The 22,529-nt window shown below is 41.7% G+C and overlaps 1 protein-coding gene across 1 annotated transcript in view; it reads right to left on the bottom strand.

Moving 5' to 3' along the window:
• The window catches only part of SFMBT1 (Scm like with four mbt domains 1), a gene marked incomplete at its 3' end in the record, with an annotated part of 32,894 nt that extends 10,861 nt beyond the window's left edge, over nt 1–22,033 (bottom strand). The window contains exons 1-11 of the mRNA XM_080350357.1: nt 21,965–22,033; nt 15,548–15,642; nt 10,547–10,787; nt 10,007–10,095; nt 8,837–9,083; nt 7,251–7,348; nt 6,050–6,151; nt 4,722–4,872; nt 2,765–2,847; nt 1,186–1,312; nt 376–489 (exon numbers count right to left, since the gene is read on the bottom strand). Of these exons, the coding sequence (XP_080206483.1) occupies nt 376–489; nt 1,186–1,312; nt 2,765–2,847; nt 4,722–4,872; nt 6,050–6,151; nt 7,251–7,348; nt 8,837–9,083; nt 10,007–10,095; nt 10,547–10,787; nt 15,548–15,642; nt 21,965–21,992 (1,375 nt within the window). The 5' untranslated portion in view covers nt 21,993–22,033. The remainder of the gene's footprint in view (nt 1–375; nt 490–1,185; nt 1,313–2,764; nt 2,848–4,721; nt 4,873–6,049; nt 6,152–7,250; nt 7,349–8,836; nt 9,084–10,006; nt 10,096–10,546; nt 10,788–15,547; nt 15,643–21,964) is intronic.
• Between the last annotated feature and the right edge of the window lie 496 nt (nt 22,034–22,529).

Below are 22,529 nucleotides of genomic sequence, written 5' to 3' on the forward strand. Positions count from 1 at the left end.
TTGCACAAGTGCAAATGTAAAATTTCACTTGCACAAGTGCAAATGTAATATCCCTATCAGGGTCAGACCCATGATAAGAACAGCTCAGACAGAAGTGTCTGCATCCCATGGGTGTGTGTGCATACACACAGATATATTTCTGCATTGTGTCTAATAGATTGTTTCCACGTGCTCATACAGTCTGCAAGGGTCTCAAACCAACACTGCCTGGTTTGAGCTGTATGGATTCCAGCTGGACAAGGCATGAATTCTGTGCACATGGTGAGCGTTTCCAAGTTCAGGGATGCCTACAGTAAGTCTGCAGTAGCCTGCTCTTGAAGGTCTCGGCATCTCTATCAACCCCGCTAACCAATGCAAAAAGAACAGAGCTGGTACCTATTGCTTTGCGAGGAGGTCTGAGCTGATATCCATTCGTCTCACACCAACCCACTGGAAATATATTCATTGATTCCACGCTCACTATACAGTCAGGGATGGGCTTCTTGGAGCCTGTTGAGTTTAGAGAAGCAAAAATTGAACCAACTCATAAAGCACATCAGCTTCTTAAAGCTTGCTACATGTTTGCCAGTGAAGTTGCTTTTACTTAGGGCATATCTGCAACACAATATCAACTGTTTATTCATTGCCTTTTATTGATCAGATTATTTCCTGGCCTCATTTGCTTCCTCCTAAAGGCTGGAGACGGGAATTTGCCATCCACAGTTTAGCAGAGATGCACAGTGCACAGTAAGTGCCTGCTGATGTACTTCCAATCAAGAAATGGGATTATAACGGAAAACGGCTGACACAGGCCTATTCTATCTTAATCAAGAACCTCTGTAAAAGTTTTTTCCTAGATCTGATCAAAGCTTGCTCAGAACACAAGCCACTCATTTGTGAAAAAGTTACAAGGCCCTTCCTTTCTAAAAGACACTGCTCAGCACTTTACAGAGTGCACTAGCCTGCTGTTGACACGCTGCGACACACAAAGGCCATTTTTGCCGCTGAAACAACCAACCGCCATCCAGGGCTAACTGGGAAACAGACCGTGCAAATGGGGTTTTGCTGTGTTTTCATTGAGGAAACGGTGATTTGCTGCCCATATTCAGCAAGCAGTGAGTTTGCTTCAGACACTCCTGAGGTTTGATGATGGTACTACAGAAGCAGCAATGCAGGCGCTCTTCTCCTCTCCCACATCAGGCTTACCCTCCAGCTGAAGCCAGAGGTAGGAATCTCTCAATTTGGTGACTGTAGCAATGCAAACTTCTTCAGGATCAACTGGGTTCACAGCCTCAAGTTTCATATTTTCCTTAAATCCGTGGTCAGAAGTTAACTAGGAAAAAGAATATTTCAGTAAAATACCATTTGTATACTCATTATATGATAAGAATAGCTATGAACAGGAGCAACACATAAAAGCCTCAGAGTCTGAGTAACATAAAAAGATATTCATGTAGTCAGAGAAGATTTCAGACAATTTGCACACTGAATACAAGTAAGATACATTATGAACTACGAAGAATTTAAGTTTAAAAAAGGCTCTATAGACAGACCTAGAAAAGAACATGTTTGTACTCAAAAATAAAGACACTGAGACTCACTGAAAGGATTGAGTGCATTCTAAGCAACCAGGAATTCTCTGCTGCTTGCTGCCCAAGTGATAAATCTAACAAATAGTCTGACCAGGCCCTCTTTTCTATTATATTAGCTTGGAAATCCATTTTACCTATGCAAATAACATTTCTGCCTCATCCAAATGAGTTCTGGCAGACAGCAATGGAAGCTTTCTTTTCATTTTACAGTTTTTATATAAGTAAGATCTCGCTTTATTCACCAATTTAGTCCCTATATATAAAAAATTTCCTAAAACTTAAGAATGGATATTCATCCAGCTCTGAAGTGTGTGAATGAAAGAGAAGGTGCAACAGGCAGACAGAGGACGCTTCCTCCCAGAGCCACCCTGCAACATTATTACAGGATCAATATGTTATGAATTCTGGAACTAGCCTACAGTGATCAAGTCTTCTCAGAAAATGGATAATAAATTCAATGACCTGTTTTAAGATGCAACAGTTTACAAGACAGGACAGGGGCAACAAGAATTCACAGCCACCAACACCCTTTTCAAAAAATGGTAATTATTGATTTTAATTTCTTCCCCATGCACTGCAATAGCCCAAGATTGGAAACATGAAATTCCAAATGGAACTGGAAGGCAGGTGCTAGTAGTACCCTTTTCTGCTTGACAAAGTATTCTGCTTTGGGAGACAGCAACACTGTCACTGCACCAACAGAAGCCCAAAATATAGCAAGTACTTCAGGCACTGAATAATGTAAAATGATTATTTGGTAGTAATTTAAGATGACTTGGTATTGATTAATACAATGGAATGAATTTTTCAAGCTGAAAGGAAGATTGAAAGAGTACATTAGGTAAATGAAAACATGGTCTATTAAAAGGCCTTGTTTCCACAACTACAGGAGTGCGAAGGATTGATACTGTTTTATGACTATTTCATGGACTCTTACATATCTCAGTTTCACAAAACACTCATTTCTTTTCAGTCTGCTGTATCATGACTGAAGCATTTGGTCCACCACTTACTTATCTAGGAAGCTGGCACGCACCTACTGCTGTTCACATACATTTGCGCTTTTTTAACCTTTCCATTTCCTCAGTTATCACAGGCACTTTAAGTAAAAAACATGCAAAAGGTTCTTCTCCTTGGAATCAAGAGGGTCATTCACATAACAGAAGAGAGATTTCACTGCAAGAGAACCTTACCGAAGGGAAGCAGCTCTGGGGAGCTGCCTCAGCACCACATTGTTTGAGGTAGTCTGCCCAGTCGAAGTCCTGCCCAGGATAACCTAGGTGAAGAAAAAGCAAAGGGGTTAGTTTAACAGCAGGAGAGCAGATCACTCATTTCAAGCTGACATGAAGCAGAGATCACTGAAGTCTGTTTGGGTCACTCAAGGCTGCCAGCTGACTAGAGCTTCCCCAAGCCATCTGAGGTCAGTCCATAGCGTGGTGCTCACATATTTGAGAAATCCTCTTTATTTTCATCACAGAGGGGCTTTTGGGCACTGCCCCACCTTGAGTCCTGGTTTTGACTTGAAATGGCATCAAACTAGAAGTGACTTCACAGAGAGCAACTGGAAGCATGAATCGAGCACATATGCTAAGCAGACAAGAGCAGCGATTGAAACGTGGGGAAGCCTCTGCATCCTTTTCACAGGGTACAGATGAGATTCTGGCAAAGTTTCCACAAGATTACTTCATTAATGTCATGTCAGCTCCAAAACTTTTTATTTTTTTTTAAAGTACAGCATCCAAAAAGTGCTCAATACCAACATATTACTCTCTCAAACACATCTTAAATACCACATCGTTAAAGAGAGCAGTTAGTTGTCCTTGGTGGCTCATAAAGTTTGCCAGCAGCTGTAAATCATATGTTCATATGTTCAAAGGAAAGAGTCTTAACACAGAGTCCATCAAGAGACAGACCATCTCTCCAAGAAAAAGACAAATTAAATTCTACTTAGAGGAAATACTTTGTTTCCCTGTGATCTAATAAAAAGCAAATAACTGGAAGGAGCTGGGTGCAGAAGCGTGCGGCCACGACAGCTTGAGGCTGGCACTGGATCAGCAAGGGGACAACCGCAGCAGTTATTGCAGTTGTACCCTGGTAGAGCTCCGCTACAAGAAATGCCTGTGACAGGGGTTTAAGAAATAATGAAATTAAAAAAAAATATCAAAACTAGTCTGAATACATAGTATCAACATGACAATCTAAAAACATGAAGTTCAACCACCCCCTCAGAGAAGGCCTAACCACAGAAGGAACTACTTGTTTTTCTTGGTGTTATCAGCACCAATAGGACTCTTGAGACTCCACACAATCCAGAATTCCACCATTTCTGGTGGGCCTATGAGAGAGGAAGCTTAAACTCTTTGTCAGCTCCGCTCACACGCCTAGAAAATGAGATTTCACCTTTCACATGCAAAATTCCAGGTAATGCTGGGTCAAGCAAAGCCACCTTTTGTACCTTACCCAAGGAAAGGCAAGAGACAAAGATCTTATGCTCTTTGTTCCCCTGATATCATGAGCAGCTAAACCAAAACATTCCAAATTCTGTGACAGTGAATAAAAGTACTGAGTCCCTGTTTTTACATCACCATTGACATTTCCATTTTGAGAAAACGCATAAATATTTCAGTAGCTGAGGATCACTCCCCAATTCCCTTATGTCCTGAAGCAATGTCTCAGCAATCTGCTACCTTGCCTGATAGGTCCTTGGAAAAAAAAAAAGCTTCATTAGCTTCTAACTGATACGAGATTCTAAAAATACTGTAAGACAGCGGATAACAATGTTCCATTTTGACCAGAAGCAAAAATTCAGTGCAAAGACCATAGGCTTCTGATATCATGTTAATTAATGCTGAAATCAAGATTGCCTTCAGCCCTGGAACACACACTCCATTCGTTCAAGCGTTCAGGTTTTTATGCATGACCAGCATCCCCAGCCACTGTCATCTTCTCAAATCCAGGCACCTACCCAGGAAACCTCAGTTTCACTAACAGAAAGCTCCCGTTTCTCAGAATTTGATCTTTTTTGCTCTTTGCTTGTGCTTCTCTGTGTTAATTCTTTTGCGAAAGTGTTGTGCTAAACACAGCACTGTGGGGACGGGCAACCTGTTTCCCAGCAAGAGGAGCCCATGTGCCGAGCCTGCATGGACGTACCTGGCGGGGGGCTGAGGTGCAAACCATTCTTCAGACTCCACTGCACGGGGAAGATACCAGCACTGTTGACATGACAAATGTAAGAGCGGCTGGTTGTACGTTCTGCTCTCAAGTCATCAATTTCTATCATGAAATATTTCTCATTGAACACCTGTAGTTAGCCAAAAGAGAACCATGTGGTCTTATAAGTGGCAGATTCTGATCTACAGCTCCCTCTCCCCCATTTTGATAACTTTACTAAGCAGCAACACTGCACGATGGAAACCCTTTACCTTGAAGAAAAAGAACTTAAATAGAATCTATGGGATTCATAAACCAGCAGACTCCTCTGCATTATCTGGAAACTTAACAAAAATAAGTAATAATAAAAGACAATGTACAAGCACTTGAAAAGGTGATCAAGTGCTATATGAAATTTTCTTATGAAAAATGCAGAGAAATTAGAGTTTCCAGTCTTATTATCATTCTCTAATAACAAAACTGCTTATTTTAACAAGGCCAAACTGTGTCCTAGGATGGACTGTGACAAGTAAAACCACTACACTCCTGAACTAACTAGGAGCAGGACAAGAAAATATCAAGAAAAGTACATGATTTTGCTTTGCTAGAAACTAGCTGTGCATTTTTAGTAGTAAGTGAGTATCTTATTTGAAGAAACTGTACATTAAGGAGATGGATCACCAAAATGTAAGATATCATATTGAGAGACTCTCTGTATTAAAGAAAAAACAACAGTTCCTGAAAAATAACAAAAAAATATTTAAAAACATGTCCTAGATTTTTGTTGTACAGCAACATTTTGGCTGACTACATCAAAGCAGGTCTCTTTAAAACCTTTCACCTGTTTCCTAGCCAGGAAGATGGAAGTTGCTCAAAACCTGATTATGTGGGGGAGTTTTCATTTCAACTTTTAAATCCGTGTATGGGCCCCTGTTTGAAATCCAGGCTACTTAAACATCAGAGCTTACACATAGCAACAACATTAACTTTCGCAAAAACAAACCCCCAAAATCTGTCTTCAAGTGGATACTCAGATTACAAGGGTTATATATAATTTTAAAAATCTGGGTTTGACAGTTTCGGTCACTTGACCTTTTGAGCTTGTATCTTTATAGAACTTTTCCCCTACTTTCAAATCCAATGTCTTCACCATCAGCAGGTTTCTTTTGCCTGGCAACCTGTCCCCTAAGGGAGACGCACAGAATACATCATTTGAAAACTAGTTCAAGATTTTAAGATAAACAATTCATGAGAATTTCCTGAGCATTTAGGAACAGAAGTAGCAATTGAATTGACTCTTAGTAGGACAAGTTAAAGAACCCTTGTACCTTGACAACTGTAGCAGGAGAGATTACAAAAGGAGCCACTGGGTCCACAGCTTCTAACTTCATGCCTTCAGAGAACGCATGCACTCCAATCACGGGTTTATCCTGAAAAATGAAGCATCAGGGTGATTACCTGCCTTCCACCCTCAAAAAGATGTAACTTATTTAATTCAGCTGAAGGGGATAACTGGAGTTTTTATTAGTTCATTCTAAGAAATAAACATGTTGGAGTACCAGCAACCTCTCTATAATGAGAAGAAAACGCCAACTGCCCTTTGAGACCAACAGTTTTCTATGAGTTTTAGAAAACTGAGTCCCAAGGATTTCTTCCTCTGATATTGTCCACACAGGAGCAGGACTTCACAAAACAGGCTGGTTTGGCAAGTCAATAAAAATGTTTTTTTCCCTCTAACCTTTAGCACTTGTGATGAGCTAATCTAAAGCTAGAACTATAAAATCTAAAACTAGAACTATAAAATCTAAAAGAGAACTATAAAAGTCTTCATTTTCAGCCCAATAAAAACCTGCAAAACAGGGTTCCTGCTCCACAATTACGTATATCCTGCTCTGGATATTGACCCAATACATTAAAGAGCAACAGTATCTCCTGTTCTGTTCTACTTAAGAGGTCCAAATGAAGCTGAGAAAAATGAATTAAGAACTTGGAAGGACTAAATTTACATTCCTATTTATCAAAACATATCAAGATTTTTTTATTTTTTTTTAATTCACGTATGTTTAAATCCAGACTAATTAGTAACATTTCCCACCACTTGGGATATAACAGGATACCTTACACAGCATGTGTGACTTTATTGGGTTACAGGGTTACAGATTAGGTGTTACACGTTAAACTTTTCAAAGTGCTCACACAATTAGAGAGGATGCAGTGACCCTATGCTCCTCCAGAAGGACGGCAATCCATAAGACCAGCTGGTGAACAACCGGAGATGCCATTATAAAGGATCAGAACAAGGGATTTCTCCCAGTATTATCACTAACAGCTCACATACTTGTGACAGGTGTGTTTTCTAACTTAACAAGAATTTTATCATAGTATGATTTTTCAAGACAGAGAAATGAAAACAATTTTAAAAAAACCAAACCAAAACAGACTAAGAAGTTCCAGTAACAGTGACTGACTTCCCTGAATCATTTATTAGGAATATAACACAGCATTAAACGACACATATTGTGCCTTTACCTTAAAGAGGTCTGTAGGAACTGACGACTCCTCTTCCTCCTCTTTCACCTTCTTCAGGATCTCTTGCCAATCTGCTTCACTCTTCAAGGACCTAATAGCTTGAGTGAAAAGAAAGGAAAACAGTGAATGAAATTGTCTTCTTTCTTCTCCCTTTCCCTCAGAAAACTCAGTTTGATTTGTGTTCCTCCAGGTGCTAAATTCACATCCATTCATAATCTGTGCAAGTACCTTCCTTCTTAAAAACTTACTGCTTTCTTAGACATTTGTATGTGTTACAAAAAGAGGCTGAAGTCAAGCAGCACTATCACCCCTACGCTGCCCAGTCTAGCTTTTCTGAGAAAACAGAGTTCACATCAGCACCAAGGAAAACTTCTGGAGAAATGTGTGACCAGAAAACAAACCCTACCTGGATAATGCTAGTCTGCTTTATGTGTGAGCAAGCAGAAAGCTCAAAAAAAGTCCCACAGTTCTGTCCCAGTTGCAGAAGTTACTCTTTTAGCATCTGTAATTGCAGATCATACACCCCTCTGATAGGAGAGGAACGACTTGTACCAGTGTCATGCACAAAGGATCCCCCTAGTCAAGCCTGTGAGTACATCAAAGGCCCTTAGGCAGACAGAAAAAGGAAACAAGTCTAGTATCTAACTAATCTTTTTTAAAGCCATTATTCACTTAAATAGTGATGTGGAATCCACCCATCTTGTTTCTGTCAGTGATTTGGTGTCTCCCTGTTCACAACTCTGATTTTGGCAGAAATTGCTCAAGCACTAGCAAATACAGTATGCCCGGTCATTTCAACAGAAATTGGTTTGTTTTCCTCAGCATGATTTCTTCTTGCCGTAAGGGGAAAACATTTAAAAAAAGCTCACAAAAACCCCAGCCTTTCTAACCAACCTGAACTTCCCCAACTAACAGCACAGTGTGCCAGAACCATAGATGTACACCTGCCTTTGCAGAAAGGCTTTAGGGTAAATGCTCAACATTTTCCAGTTTTATTTCAAGGTTTCCCCTCATCAGGAAACACATCACATCGCTGCTCGGCTCATGAGCAATCCATTTGTGTTTCAGCCATTTTACGCCCCACTTCTTTGATGACCCACCCTGACATGCACAGGACTGGAAAACACGGTGATCTGTCCCACCCTTTGCCTCCACTTCCATACACTCATTCACTGGGCACCCACTTTTAAGGACATTTTCATAATCATGTAATACCTCTTCATACAAGGCTTTAATTAGTCCAGTGGACTTGAGAGTCCCAGCTGCAAAAGCTCCTGTTGAGCAGTAATTCCAAACCAGACGACTTTCCTCCTGCCAGGATACGAGCCTACCAAAATTAAGCATGAAGGCAACCCCTTCCTCAGCTCCTGCCTCTCCATGGACAGGTGGAAGGTTTTGACCAAAAAAACCATTTAGCAACTTTTGAACGAGTGGGTGAAAGTCCTCCTAGGACTATTTACTGGTGTTTCCACTTACATTTCATTAGGTACAATATTTGTCAGATCGCACACTGACCACGTGCGAAAAGCGGCAGCAGTATTCTCTAGCCTCTCATCACCATATAAAAGATCTGTGTTTTGAAGTACCTAGAGGTGGTTGCAGGCTGTATCCATGCTGAGCTGCCCACCCCACTTGATGAAGAAAAGGGTCCAAGTAGAATATCCATTGGTCAAATTTGTCAGAATCCTCCAGACCTTCATATCGCAATTTAAGTCTCCCACCAACATTTTCGACCACATTGACTATCCAGGCTGCCAGGGAATCCCAGGTGTTTTGCAGTTCTAGTCGGGAGCCTGGTGCAATGAGATCCAATGGATTTTTCCCTCTGTGGAGCTACAAAAAGAACACAAATTATTCTGTATAACAGACCAAACCAAATCCCGTACTTCCACTTCTTTATGTGTATTATTTTTGCATTAATACAGTATGAATATAGAAGTAAAGAAATACCAGGCCCTTACTAACACAGGACAGCAGAAATTACAATGTAGAGAATTGCTGGTGCTTGCATCAGAGCTTCTGCTCTGCCTGTAGACAGTCACATATTTCACTTAAGTCCTCATCATCATTTTCAAAAACATTATCACTTATATATTCAAAGTTGGAAGGAAACATGAATAATTGCTTTCTAAAACTGAGTCATCTAGCATACAAAGATGACTAGACAGAAAAGATACAAAGATTAAAATGCTAGTTGTAAAGAAGACACCAACAGCATTTTTCAAAAAAATTATGTTCTGTACTTTACAAGCAGACACTGAAACAAGGTGCAAATACTGTTTGAAGTGCAGAAGAGGGATAAAAATTTGGTTCTTCACTCACAAAGATGCAAGATTTAAGTGAAACAATACCTTGCCCATTAGTAAAAAAAACCAAAAATTGGTGAAAGGAGTCAACTGAGATAGAGGCCACCATGAAAGCTAGATAAATAAAGGACTATTTCCTTAGAGCTGTATGAAGGAGAGGCAGAACAGGAGGAAGACTGAAACCTAAGGGAGTTTGAGAAAGGTCTTCCTTTTGATAGCACTAATGAACAGCCCAAACCTGCAGAGACAGATACGTTTCAGGATAACACTATCAAAATTAAATACTTTAAATAGGAAACACTAGAGAGTGGAACTTGAAGGTCAGCAGCATATTGCAATGCTCCTTAAAGTTAAAAATGGAATTGAACTGACAATCTGAATAGTAGTTTCCTTAATTACAAAGGGAAATACCAAGACAGACCCCAAGATGTAGCACATTGCTGCACTTACCCCCTCCAGCAGGTTGGCAGGAGCACTGCAGGCTCCCTTCAGCACCCGCTGGAGGAATTCCTCCTGGTCAGGTATCTTGTCCTTGATACCTAAGTGAAAAGTGAAGAAGATGGACTGTGATTCTTCCTGCCAGTTAAAGATCATTCAGACAACAAGACATCACCATGCTCTTGCACTGCCTAATTCACAAGGATCTGCTACACACTCGCCAGTAACGTCTCAAAAGAAGGAACAAAACAACAACGAAATCTTTAAAGGAAATGACAATGCAGTAGAGTTTGCTGGGAGATGGTTAAGATAACCACAAGCCTCTGTAAAAATAAGTCCAATTCTGAAATTAAACTAACTCCTCCCTGGTGAAAGAGCAACCTCCTACTGTAAGTCACAGGATATCGGATGAACGTTGCAGACAACCTCAACTTGTCATTTCAGCAACAACACCGGCACGTAACACCACTTATGAAGACTATCTGCCAGGCTCACAAAGGACAAAAGCACCCTTCTGTGTGTACTCCCCGCTTCTGCATATGGAGCCAATACCTTCAGGCACTTTGAGAATCTTCTTGTTCTGCTCACACCAGCCGATGGGGTGTAAATCGGCTGTCATGATATCACACCAAAAGTCAGCCTTGCGGTCTTCCCCGTAACCATCGTAGCGCAACAGGAGCAGCTGCCCACAGGTAGTAATGATGGTGGCTACCCAGTAGGTGTTCTGGTCAGACTTGACAGCAACTTCCAGCTTCATACCAGGAGCAAAACCGTTCTGCAAACTTGTATCCACCTGAAGAGGAAGAAGATCATCACATATGAGCACGTCCCAGAAACTTCATGGAACAGCAAGGGGAACTATTTAGACATGTTCATTAGCAAAAAAATGTCAAGCCAAATGCTATCTAGTCCTTTCAGAGAAACAACTTCATCACATTATGCGACCCAAACTGGAATGTACACAGAATCATCATTAATGAGACCTCCTTTGCATTTCAAGAGTATCTTTTCAACCTTAAATCGATATCTTGCAATTCATCTTCCTGCCTTGGATGATACTTCACCCATCACTGAAAAGCTTCCAACTCAAAGCTAGGCTGCCAAGCTCAGCAAAACTAAAGGTCAAACTCGGCAGCACAACTTTGACTTCTTGTGTTAAACTATGTGTTTCAACCTCCTTGGACAAAAAGCCTATTTAACGCACATACATGTGCTCTAGATAACGATACCACTATCTCTTCCACCATGCTCACTTCAGAAGGCATGAATCTGTACAAATTGCAGAATAGGGAATTTTAATGTCTCTGTCCAAGAACCTAAATAATTCTGTATGTAGCACTGCTACAGAACATAAACAGCTAAGCTACAGCATTGCTATAGAACATAAACAATATGTGTTCTTCAGTGAACTCATGCTTTGATAACAGTACCATGCGTATGTGCATGTGTTGTGTGCAGGTGAGGAATCGGACTGCACAGCAGCAGGTACTGGAGCATAAACATAAAAAGAGAAAGCAAAACATTAAGTTTCTCATATCCCTAACTTCTCCCAGCCCAAACACTCCTGAAAGAGCAGGACAACCTTGTTCTGCTCTCACTAGAGTATGCTTCTGAGCTACACTTCATTCTCTGGCTTCAGTATTAATTAAAAAATCTAATACATTGATCCCCTGTCCTCAAATGAATGTAACTGGTGTTTTTTTCTTAAGTGGTCCCAAGTTCCATTTCCTCTTTGAATCAACTGCAAGAAAGGCTTTTGGTGTGATGCAGATGCAGTAGGTATTTTCTGGGTTATTTATTACCAGTTCTGCACTGACAGTTCAGTAACCGCCACAGCTATTACAGTCTCATCAGCCAGCACATACTGGTTTGCTAAAAATAAAACCACATCAGAAAGAAAAGTATATGTTTCTGTTAACTGTTCACATCCTTTAGGTTAATGCCCTTCACTTAGAGAAAACCCTTCCTAAGAACAAAATCAGCAGGACTCAATACCTGCAGATGTTTTGAAGTGATATTACAGAGGTCATAGCTTCAAAGAGGCAGCTGCCTTGCTGAAGAGGTATTACAAAAAGACTTCACATTGCGATTCCTGAAAGAAAAGCCATGAGCTCGACACAAAATCTGAGGAACTGGGAAATCTGTGCAGCTCTCTATGCGCAAACTTTTCGCAAAGCCTTCCGGTGGAGAGAGCTGCATTCACCAAAACCAACGGCAGCAGACGGAGCTTTCCCCGAAGTCAGGTGCATTTTTCAAGCGCTGTCACTTGTGTTCCCCGGTGGATAGAGCAGAGACCAAGAAGTGAGCACCCTCTCCTGGCAGCTGGGCAAGGCGACATCGCCCAGCCGCTAAAGCACTCAACTTGGTTTCTTTTGACTGGCTGCCAGGAGGGGCTGTGGCCAAGCTAGGAGTATTTTCCCTGGTACAGTGGGTCTGAGAGCGGGTTCCAGAGGCAGGTGAGACACGGTGGGACGGCGGGGGCTGCAGGCGACAGCACCGCTCGGGCAGCCCCAGCCCCATGCCGTGCTGTCCCCCACTCCGTGCCCCGTCACAGCCCAGACCCAGGATCTGACTCAGCTCAGAAACAGGTAATTATGAAGAACAGACAAAACGTATTGAGAGCATGCAAGAACACATAGCAAATACATGTGTTCAGATGCTGTTGAACACTGAATTATATTTAATATCTATTTACACACATACACAAGTTGCAGAAAGGAAATAAAAAAGAACATTCAACAGCTCTAGAGAAAGTATATTTAGATTTCGGGTGGGATGCCAGCACTGGCATCCAGTGCAACTCCAGGTTTTTGGTAAGCTCTTTTTCCTAGTAGATTGTAGGCAAACCATCACTTTGATCTCAATATTATTTAATTTTTCAGGTGCAAACAAATTAAACATTAGAACATGCTGAATTTGAGGAAGTAGTTTGCATTTTTGAATGCATCTTGCTCATAGTAAGAGCAAAATTTTCAGAATTAATATAAGATTTTAAAAAGTTCTCCCTCCCATCAGCAAGTCTAGTTCTTTGCTAACACAGACTGTGTAATCACAGATTTTCTTAACTTGATCACGTACTCTCCTAGAACATGGGTTAGGTACTTCTCACCCCCCACTCATAATGGGAGGCTGGTCACAGACTCACTACTCCAATTTTTAGAAAGAACAAACAAAACCCCTTAAGCTTCCATCTAAATTTTATTTTAATTAATTAACTGATTTGCTCTTGTGCCAATATTATTCTTCAGTTTAGGGTTTTTTCCCCTCTGCCTTTTCAAGAGTATAAAAGTAGTTCCCTCTTGACAGCAGATTATAAAGGTCAGTCATTCAAGTCAAACAACTCGCACCGCACAGTTTCCAGCTGGAGGGAGCGCCTGTCACCAGCACAGAGACACCAGTGCCTGCAGGCTCTCCACTGAAAATCTCTCACCTGGTAATCACGCTAACATTTTTTTAGGGCTTCACCACACAGACAGGCTGTCAGTCTCCACTGGGAGGCACTGACGTTCTCCTCCTCTACCTTTTCCACACCATTACCTTCTAACGGACAGCAGAAATTCCGAGCACGTGACCGTGCACTATTGAATTTCTATTAACAGCAAGATCCGGGCGATGTGACACTGCTGTAAATACGCTCCTCTCTCTGCTTGTCAATTCGGTGTCAGCATTAACTTTCCAAAATATTCTGCCAAGTTTATTACAGAGAACGTCAAAATTGACCTCCAGACAAATTCTAAGGCAACTCTACTACTAAATGCCCAGTGGTTCCCCCTCTGGACAGGCGGGCACGACCCTGCACTGTGTTCCCGGCACCCCAAGTCCCCAGGCCAGCCCCCCGTGCCAGGTGCGCAGTGACCGGCCGAGCTCACCCAGTGCTGCTCCTCGGGTGTGCACCCTGTGAGAGGGCAGCAGAAAGGATGGGGGACACGGCTTTGCCACCTCCTGCTCACTAAAGCACCCCCTGCTACAGTGTTACTGGCACCAGCATAACTGCATTGTGTTCTACATGCATAATGAATAATTTTTTTTAAAAGTGGATATTTTTTTTTTAAGCCTAAGCGTGTTTTTACTGATGATGGCCACAGATCTCCTGTTTGACACTGCTGAGCTGGCAAAGAACGCAGTGCAGGGGCAATGAAGTCATTCAAAGCATGGATCCTGCAAATTAACAAAATATGGCTGCAGTGTTAATTCAGCTGGCCACCACTGTAAAGCTGGCATTACAATTAGTTTGTATAATGTCCGAGCCATGATGGCGAGTTTCTTTAGCAGAGATCACGTAAGGTAAAGCACACCAGAGGAGCAGAGAGACCGCTCCTCACACTTCTGCTCTGATCCCACACTGCTCTCTCAACGTGGTCTGCACGGACACCACCGCCCTGAGTTAGCTTGCTCCTGCTTAGAGCCTTAGTATACTAAGGAAAAACAAAGCAAGCATATGCCCCTTCAGAAATGAGAACCCTGAATGTTTACTTTGAACAAAAAGCTTACAATTACAATCTCAAGGTGTGGAAGAGCCTCTGCAAAGTCTACAATTACTGTGCATCTTTACTACGTATTTTAAAAATTCCATAATGTTTTGCACTCCTGCAGTTTACCTTTGGACTCAAAATGCTTTGCACATCCTTCTGTGAACAGTCATCAGTTTGTTTTCCTGCTGATTTAAGTCTCCTATACTCAAAGTGGTGACACTGGACCCGAAAGCCCAAGCACCATGCAGTGCTTTGCAAGCAGTGTGCCACACACAAGTCACTACCCTCCAGAGTGGGTCTTTGAAAGACTATTAAACACTAACTTTAGTAAAGAATTGGATTAGGATACAGGCTGGCAGCCTGGAAGGTGTTTCAATTGTTGGAAGAGATCCAGGAGGTCTGGAAACCAGCTCCACACAGCTCACCTTCACTGATGACCCAGTGCAAAATGCCAGATTTCACATTTAGATCTCACCCAACAGGACCGTGCACACTCCAGGATTTTACCAATGAACATTTGACTAAATATATCCAAGAGCAAAGACAAGAGCTTACCAAGACTTCATCATATCCATTAAGCCTGTGCTTGACAATTATCCTAATCAGTTTTCTAACTACTACAGTCAAGTGTTTGGCAGAGCTATTTTCTCCATGACCTCCCTGAGAGCCACCATTAAAACTCTGAGAGCACATTTGAATTCTGCAGTTCAAGAAGTATGCCACCAGATCTCAAAAGCCAGCTCCCTCCACAGCAGTTGTCCAGTAGCAATCACCAGAAGAAAAAAAACAACAGACTGGCCAGTCTGGTCTTTATGAGAAAAATCAAGCTTATGTCCTGGTGCAGAAAAGACTAGGAGCCCCTTAACTTTCAGCACGCGGAGATAGGATTGCCCAGTGCTACGTACAGAGAGGAAGACAAGAAACAATAATTAAGAGGTGAAATTCCTCATTTCTCATTAGTCTAAGAAACATGATTGTAGTTAGTCTTCCGGATTTGAGAGCATCAACTCATTCAAAGAAAACCTAAACATTCAGTATGTGAAAAAATAATGTAGGAGATGGTAAGAAAACAGTCCCTTACATGTTTAAAAGATCCGTGGGGGGCTGCAGTTGCTCCTGTGTCTTCTAGATACTCATCCCAATTGAATTCCATTTCTTCCACACTGGAACCAGCATCTGGAAGAAAAATCAAATGCCTTCTATTTAGCAACCTGCTGTTTAAGTTTTACGGCACTAAAAACTACAGCAAACCCCACTTCAGTTCCAAATTACTGACTACGCAAGTGTGCACTGACCTTCAGTTATGCATTTAAACACAGAGACACTACTCAGCCTTTCTTTGTATGTGAAGGGCACTTTAAGTTGGATTTGGTCTGAAAAACAGTGAGATCCTGAGGATTTCATTCAAGCACTAGTTGTTTACAATTTCTGAGAGTAGAACATAGGCACGAGAGCTCTGTATTCATATCTACAAATATAAGAGACTTCAAACTCTGGGTGCCTGGGACTGTCAGTGTATTAAATTAAAAACCATCCAACAAACAGCAATACTGATAGTAAGAGGTTTGGAAAGATTTTTTTAAAAATGAAATATGATTCCCCTCTTTTCTAAGTTTGATAGTATTTATTTAGATGTTATAAAATACCAAAAGCACAGAGAATAATTCAAGGTAGTTCTAAGAAAAACAGCTTGAGATACAACTCAAATTAAAACAATACGCTCAAATTAGTCACTTAAAAAAACAGCTCATAAGGTGTAACAGCTTCTTTAGACCATGAAAACCTCATTTCTGGATGCATTTAAAGCAAAAATGTGCTAAAAACCACTCAAGCCAAAGTTCAAAACTCACTCAGGCTGTTAGGGAAGCAATCAGCTGCAGTGAGCCACACTGGAAATCAGTCAGATTTTCTCTTATTATGGGCAATCCTGTCCCAGTCTCCCCATCAGTTCTTGGCTCACTTGCCTGGTCCCCTCCTACTCCAGTTTTCTCCAATACATAATCTGTTCTGCTGCCACCACCAACCCAGCTCAGTTTCAGGTCCTCTCTTCACCCAGCGCGCACCCACCTTATTGTTTTCCTACGGGCAGAGCTGGGATGTCCAAGGAGGGTCCCACCTTGTGTAAGCAGCAATTTTAACCTCAGCACACAAACTACAGCTTCAGGTTCAGCAGGGGAAGGGCTAACAGTGATGTGACATACAAGTAAAGCTTTTCATCTTCACTTTTGGACCGATTCTGTGATCTACACCATAGTTGTCTTTATGAATGACCACAAGAGATTTTCATCTCTGGGTACCAGGAAACCTGATACCTCATTTAGATTTGAAAACAGAGAAATCTCTGTGTATCAAAGCGCAGGGAGAGCGCAGCAGAGGTTACAGGACACCAACATTTCCTATACACTCATCCTGTCTCAGGGCAGGTGGTAACTGTTCTTTCAAGGAGTAGCTTGAGTAGGAAACATTACATGCCCAAATAAATGAATGAAATACTATTACACACCTTTATCAGAGCCGCGGACAAGCTGACAACCTGCTGAGTGTCCTTCACAGCAGCTCTTGGTCCTCAGACAGAGAGGGGCAAATATTTGCCCAGAAGTGTGAGCTACTTTAAATTGTCTAAAAAAACTACAAGTTTTGAGCGTAAAGTAGGTTCATTTTCTCTTCAAACTGACTGTTAAGTTTATCTTTGACTTTTCATTGTAATTCTGGGCATTAATTATCATTTCCCCAAATTTAGAAATGCATATTCAGTTAGCTTTTGTTTGCTGATGACAGTATCTGTTTTAAAGGCAGCTCTTCTCTCTCCCAAATCCAATTGCATTTTGCTATTTTCAAACCACAAGTGGTTATACTGGCCTTTCATAAGCCTCAGAGCTCAAAAAATTCAGAGCTTGAATATCACCATCACTTTTAGGGGATAATTTTTGATTTACTGAAGAAATAGATGTGGAAAAGGACAGAAGTAGGTAAGTTTCTTAAAAAAAAAAAGAGGGAGTAAAGAGGTTAAGGCACAAAGCAGAGCTGTTTGCACACTAGTGTGGAGCTGATCAAAGCTCTGGCTGCAAGTCATTCTAATAAAAATAAAATTTCATTGCAAAAAGGTTTTAAAACAGATTAAGATTTCTTAACTCATTAAAACAGCATTTTACTTTAATATAACTATAAAAATGCTTAAGTTCACAGCTGCAGAACCGAAGTGGGAAGAACCATCAGCTCGAACACAACATCCATGGCCAGCTGAAACCCAGAGTGGACTCAGTCTGACTGTCCTGGGGCCCAGAGAGCCCGGCCCAGCCCACCTTCCCACAGCACCTGCTCAACAGCACCCACAGCCACACTCCCTCCCACTCCTGAGCATTCGGTATGTGAAGAGCACGGCTTGCAGGGTCTAATGTGTTCCTGTTTGAGGAGAAACACGAAGCAACGTGACTGCTCTGTGCTTTTTAACAATTTGAAAGCCAAGTAGCTCGATCTGGGAATCCTACAGGGACCCTGAGGCTTTCCAGCGCTGCTCTTTACCAAATGCTGCAGCACCAAGTCTTCAATAACCTGTTATCATCAGATAACTGTCTAAGGGGCAGTTAAGCTCCTTAAATGAGGCACAGGTCACTTAACACACTGAAAGGGTCAATTAGTAACTTATGTTGCCACTTAATTGCTACAAGGAGCTCTTGGAAAGCCAGTCTGCAGGCTGCTTCAGCCACCTCTTTGCCTCCAACTACAGTTAAAACCAGCTCCCAACCGGACCGGAGTTACCACAAATCCTTTGTCACTCCACTAATCCCTGGTCTCTGTAGCCTGGATGTCTTCACATCTAAAAAAGCTGTTTCCTTCCAGGTCTGCGCTGTGGTGAGAAGGGCTTGGATTGCTTTGCACTGCACAGTGCCCACGCCTCACCAGCACACCCAGGAGCTCTCTTGCAACTCATTTTACAGGGGGAAAAAAAAAATCTGAACAATTGCAAATTCCTGTCCAACACTCTTCACAAACTGAGTACTCTTCCTGCTTTATTTTGGAGAGTTTCATTGAGTCAGAGGGATATTTTTCTTCTTGAACTTAAAGCACCTGAAACTTTTACTGTTCCATTCATTCATAAGAGCTCAACTCAGTTTGCGTTTACACGTCACTAAGGTTTTACAATTAAAGGAGAGCTGGCGATCAGCGCGGCACGGCAACCCCTGAGCAGCAGAGCTGGGGCTGAGGCGCTTCCCTCCTTCAGGAGGCTGCAGAGCCGGGCTGCGGCACCTACCAAACCTGCCGCTTCCCACAGGCGGCCCTGCCACGGCATTCCAGTGGCTGAGCTGGCCCAACACCGAGTGTCCATCGCACAAAGCTCCGAGTAAAAATGCTGTATGAGGTTTCACAGTGAGAGCAGTAAATCAGTTTTTTAATTGTGGCATGCGGTACAACTACCTAAACCATGAAACATCTCAGAAATCAAGTATCTGCTTTTCAGTATCTGAATGCAGAAACGCTCCAAGAGCATGGCGAAGGACCAGCTCTCTGGTAAGGCTCACACTAGCTGGAAATCTTTGAGTCGGAATCCAGTTGCTTTTATTGGCAGGACAGATGCGGCAGAGCAGGGCCCTCTCAGATCAAGCCCTTGATCTAGTCTGCCCCATTGCACAGCACCATCCTGCACGTTTGCACATCCCGGGACACACACAGGACGAGCTTAATGAAGTTCCATATGTCTGTTTTATAACAACTGTCCTGATCAGTCTGCGTTCAAACTGCCCAATTAAACCTCAGGTATTTACACCACAAATTCTCACTACTGTGAGAAAACTTGCAAATTAATATGACAGATAACAACAATCAAAACCATGTTTAATCCATTTAATCCTAAAGCACAATTTATAAACGCAATGCTGCATGCGTGTACATACACATATGTTCTCTCTTTCTCCCCATACCCTTAATTGTCACAAGTCCAAAATGAATACAGCTTTCTCCTACAGCGAGAAATGTTATTCTATATTAGACAGGATGACTGAGCCATACATAGCTCAGTGGCAATGTGCAACTTTGGTAAAGGTGGGGAAAGAAAACAGATGCAATTGTCGTCTCTGTGGCCTCGCCATATAACTAGTTTTTGGCAGTAAAGCTTTCAAATCAAGCTAACGCTTTCTTCAGTAAAATCTGCAAAGTGTCCTACAGAAGTTCTGTGGAGAATGCTTATTCACTCTGGAGGTGAGAAAACTGTCTGTAAGAATATTAGAAGTTTCCTAGATATGTATATCAATTCCCATTTGTCGCTATTTCTACTAACATTACTGTGAACACTAACTCTTCCCTTCTGAATTTTATCATTAATTATGTCCTGCTGCTCTTTGATACATAAATACATAATATTTGGACACAAAAAGGTAGCAGAATGTTAAGGATATTAGCCCTTAAAAATACCTGCAATGGAAACAGTCTACAGCAGACTGTTTTGATCTTTGGATTCCAGTTAAATTCTCACTGCAAAAAATTTTCATGCATCTTTAATGTGATTTAGTTGAAAACTGTCATATTGGACATTTAAGTACATCACACTGAAGTCTGCAAGACCTTCAATTAAGGCTAATCTAAAGGTTTCTCACCCTGAAATGTAGATATATTTCAATCTGCTTTTCATAACAGTTAATCTTTTCCATCTATACCAGCTGCAAAGCCATGAATAAATAAAGACAGGTTGGAATTTCAGCAGCTGAGAAAGCCTGTGACAAGAATAAAAGTTGTCTTTTCCCCTCGTAGCGCAGAAGGAGCATCACAACCAACAACCCCGGCCACTGCCCGGGTTCTTGCAGGCAGAGCCTGTATGTAAAAACCAAAAAGACAGAGAGGAATCTCCAGAAACTGCTAATTGTCATCAAATGGAAAAAATGACACCAGTCAAAGACTATGAAGGGAACGTTCCAGTAGTGGTTGGGACTGGTCTAACTCAAAGCACTTCAGGAAACTATATTAGAGGGCCCAGCAAAACCGATGTGCTTGTGCTTACATGGGTAGCATTTGCTGGAAATCGTCTTTGAACTCAGCAAGTAGAGCTCTCTTCAGCTAATGTTCGCTCTTCACAGCCACCTGTACTCAAACCAGGCACAAAAAGGATGCTCAGGAAAATCGCTGTTGAGTAATTTCAAGCCAATTATCAAACCCCACCAGCTATTTCAAAAGCACATAGGGAGGACTCTATGAACTCAGATACTTTTTGAGGAAGATGGAAAAATGTCAGTGAAGGTCTTAGTACAGAGGGATGTGCTATCAGACTGTGAACAGCACATTGCTAACCATGTATACATCTCCTTACCATTCTTCTCAGCTGCACAAAGCCTTTTCTGTTTCTCACACTTACATGACAGAAGTTAGAAGTTTCCACTAGCACAGGACAGAGTATTTGCATGTGCCTGGATACATTCTGTGTATTTGTACATATTGCCTTTTCTTCTTTATTTGAGGATCTAATGTTGACAACAACTTGAGTGATTGGCTATAATTAATAATCAAAAAGCATATTTCTGCATCATAAAACAGATGATAGCATTCTTCTAAAAGCACTGTCGATCAAAATTATGTTTAACATTTCTTCAGTAACACTGACAGCAATTAGATTTCCATAAAGTAAAGGCACAAAAACTACCAATAGCGAATTGTGCTATGAGAAGAGCTGCTTGTTGGACAAGTACCAAAGAGAACGAATACTCAGATAAAATCCTAATCCAGTTGTTAACACTGGTAGCTACAAATTAAAATTTATTTTATATTATCTATACAACACCATAGGTAGGGATCTCCTCAAGGAAAAGGAACAAATCAGACAAATGAGTGGGCTCTACCCCCATAGGAGTGTACAGCCCAGAGCTGTTTCACAAGGCTGTTAGTACCCCCAGCCACCCCAGACCGACACTCTCCTCAGCCTGGTCTTTCACAGTGAACCAAAACCTGAGCTAATTTACCACAATATACCATTCTGCAGCTGATTAGGAGCTGATATCCCAAACTCATCAAAGCAGGCACACCAAGGCACAGCAGAAAAACAGGACAGATTACAATGGCAGCAAGCAGCTTCAGTTACCTGACTTTTTAAATCAGCAGCACAACCTTGTCGACATATTAAGAACAAGATGAACACGAGGACAGAACAAGATAATATTAACTACTTTGACAGACAAAAGCCTTAAAATAGTAGTGTTACAGCCATTAAGCTTATCAGAAGCCCATCTCACAGTGATACCATGCAGAGGAAAGACACAGCTTCTTAACGCAATTACTAAAGTGGGTGAGATTTTGTTCCCCTTCAAGCCAATGATACACCTTGATTTAGAAATACACCAATAACAAACTGAAGTCCCATAATCAGAATCTAACCCAGAGTCACTGAAATTCAAGTTTCTCGCTGTGTACAGTACGCAGCATCAGAGACACGCACTATTCACTGTGCTTGGGCCTGTTCCATCTTGCTTGTCAAGTTTTTAGACTCGTTAGGCAGGGAGCTCAGCCAGACCGTTACCTGCATCACATTGCTGTTCTCCATTCATCTCCACAGCAGCCCAGGGGTTATTTCCAGCAGCCAGAAGCAGGGGAATCCGAGGAGGTCACGCTTTGATGGTCATGAGTTGCCTCCCACCTTCAGTCCCAGTGGCAGCCAGGACATTCAAGAAGCAATCCTGAAAAAATCCCGAAAGGAACAACTCATAAGAAAACATTCACTGGATTTTAACTACTTTTAAGATACATTAAAAACATTACACCACCAATAAGCACGAAACCTTGAAGCAAGCAAGGGCACCTCACTGTGTTTATGTATGTTTAGCTATTCCGCGCCTCTCATCTGTGGACCAAACTTATACTAAGAAAAAAGTATTTCCTAAATCAGCCAATTATAAAGGTGACTTTCAACACCTCTTCAGCCCCAAAACAAAGCCATCCCGCTCAAAAGGTTCTTCAACCCCTCACAAGGCTAAAGAACTAGGGAACTAACCAAGTCATGGAGCAAGACCACCAGGTTAAAAAAGAACAAAACCAAACCAATGAATGGAGATAAAACCCCACACAAAACAAACCACCAACCAACC

Source organism: Nesoenas mayeri (assembly GCF_963082525.1).
Source record: "Nesoenas mayeri genome assembly, chromosome: 10".
Classification (NCBI taxonomy): domain Eukaryota; kingdom Metazoa; phylum Chordata; class Aves; order Columbiformes; family Columbidae; genus Nesoenas; species Nesoenas mayeri.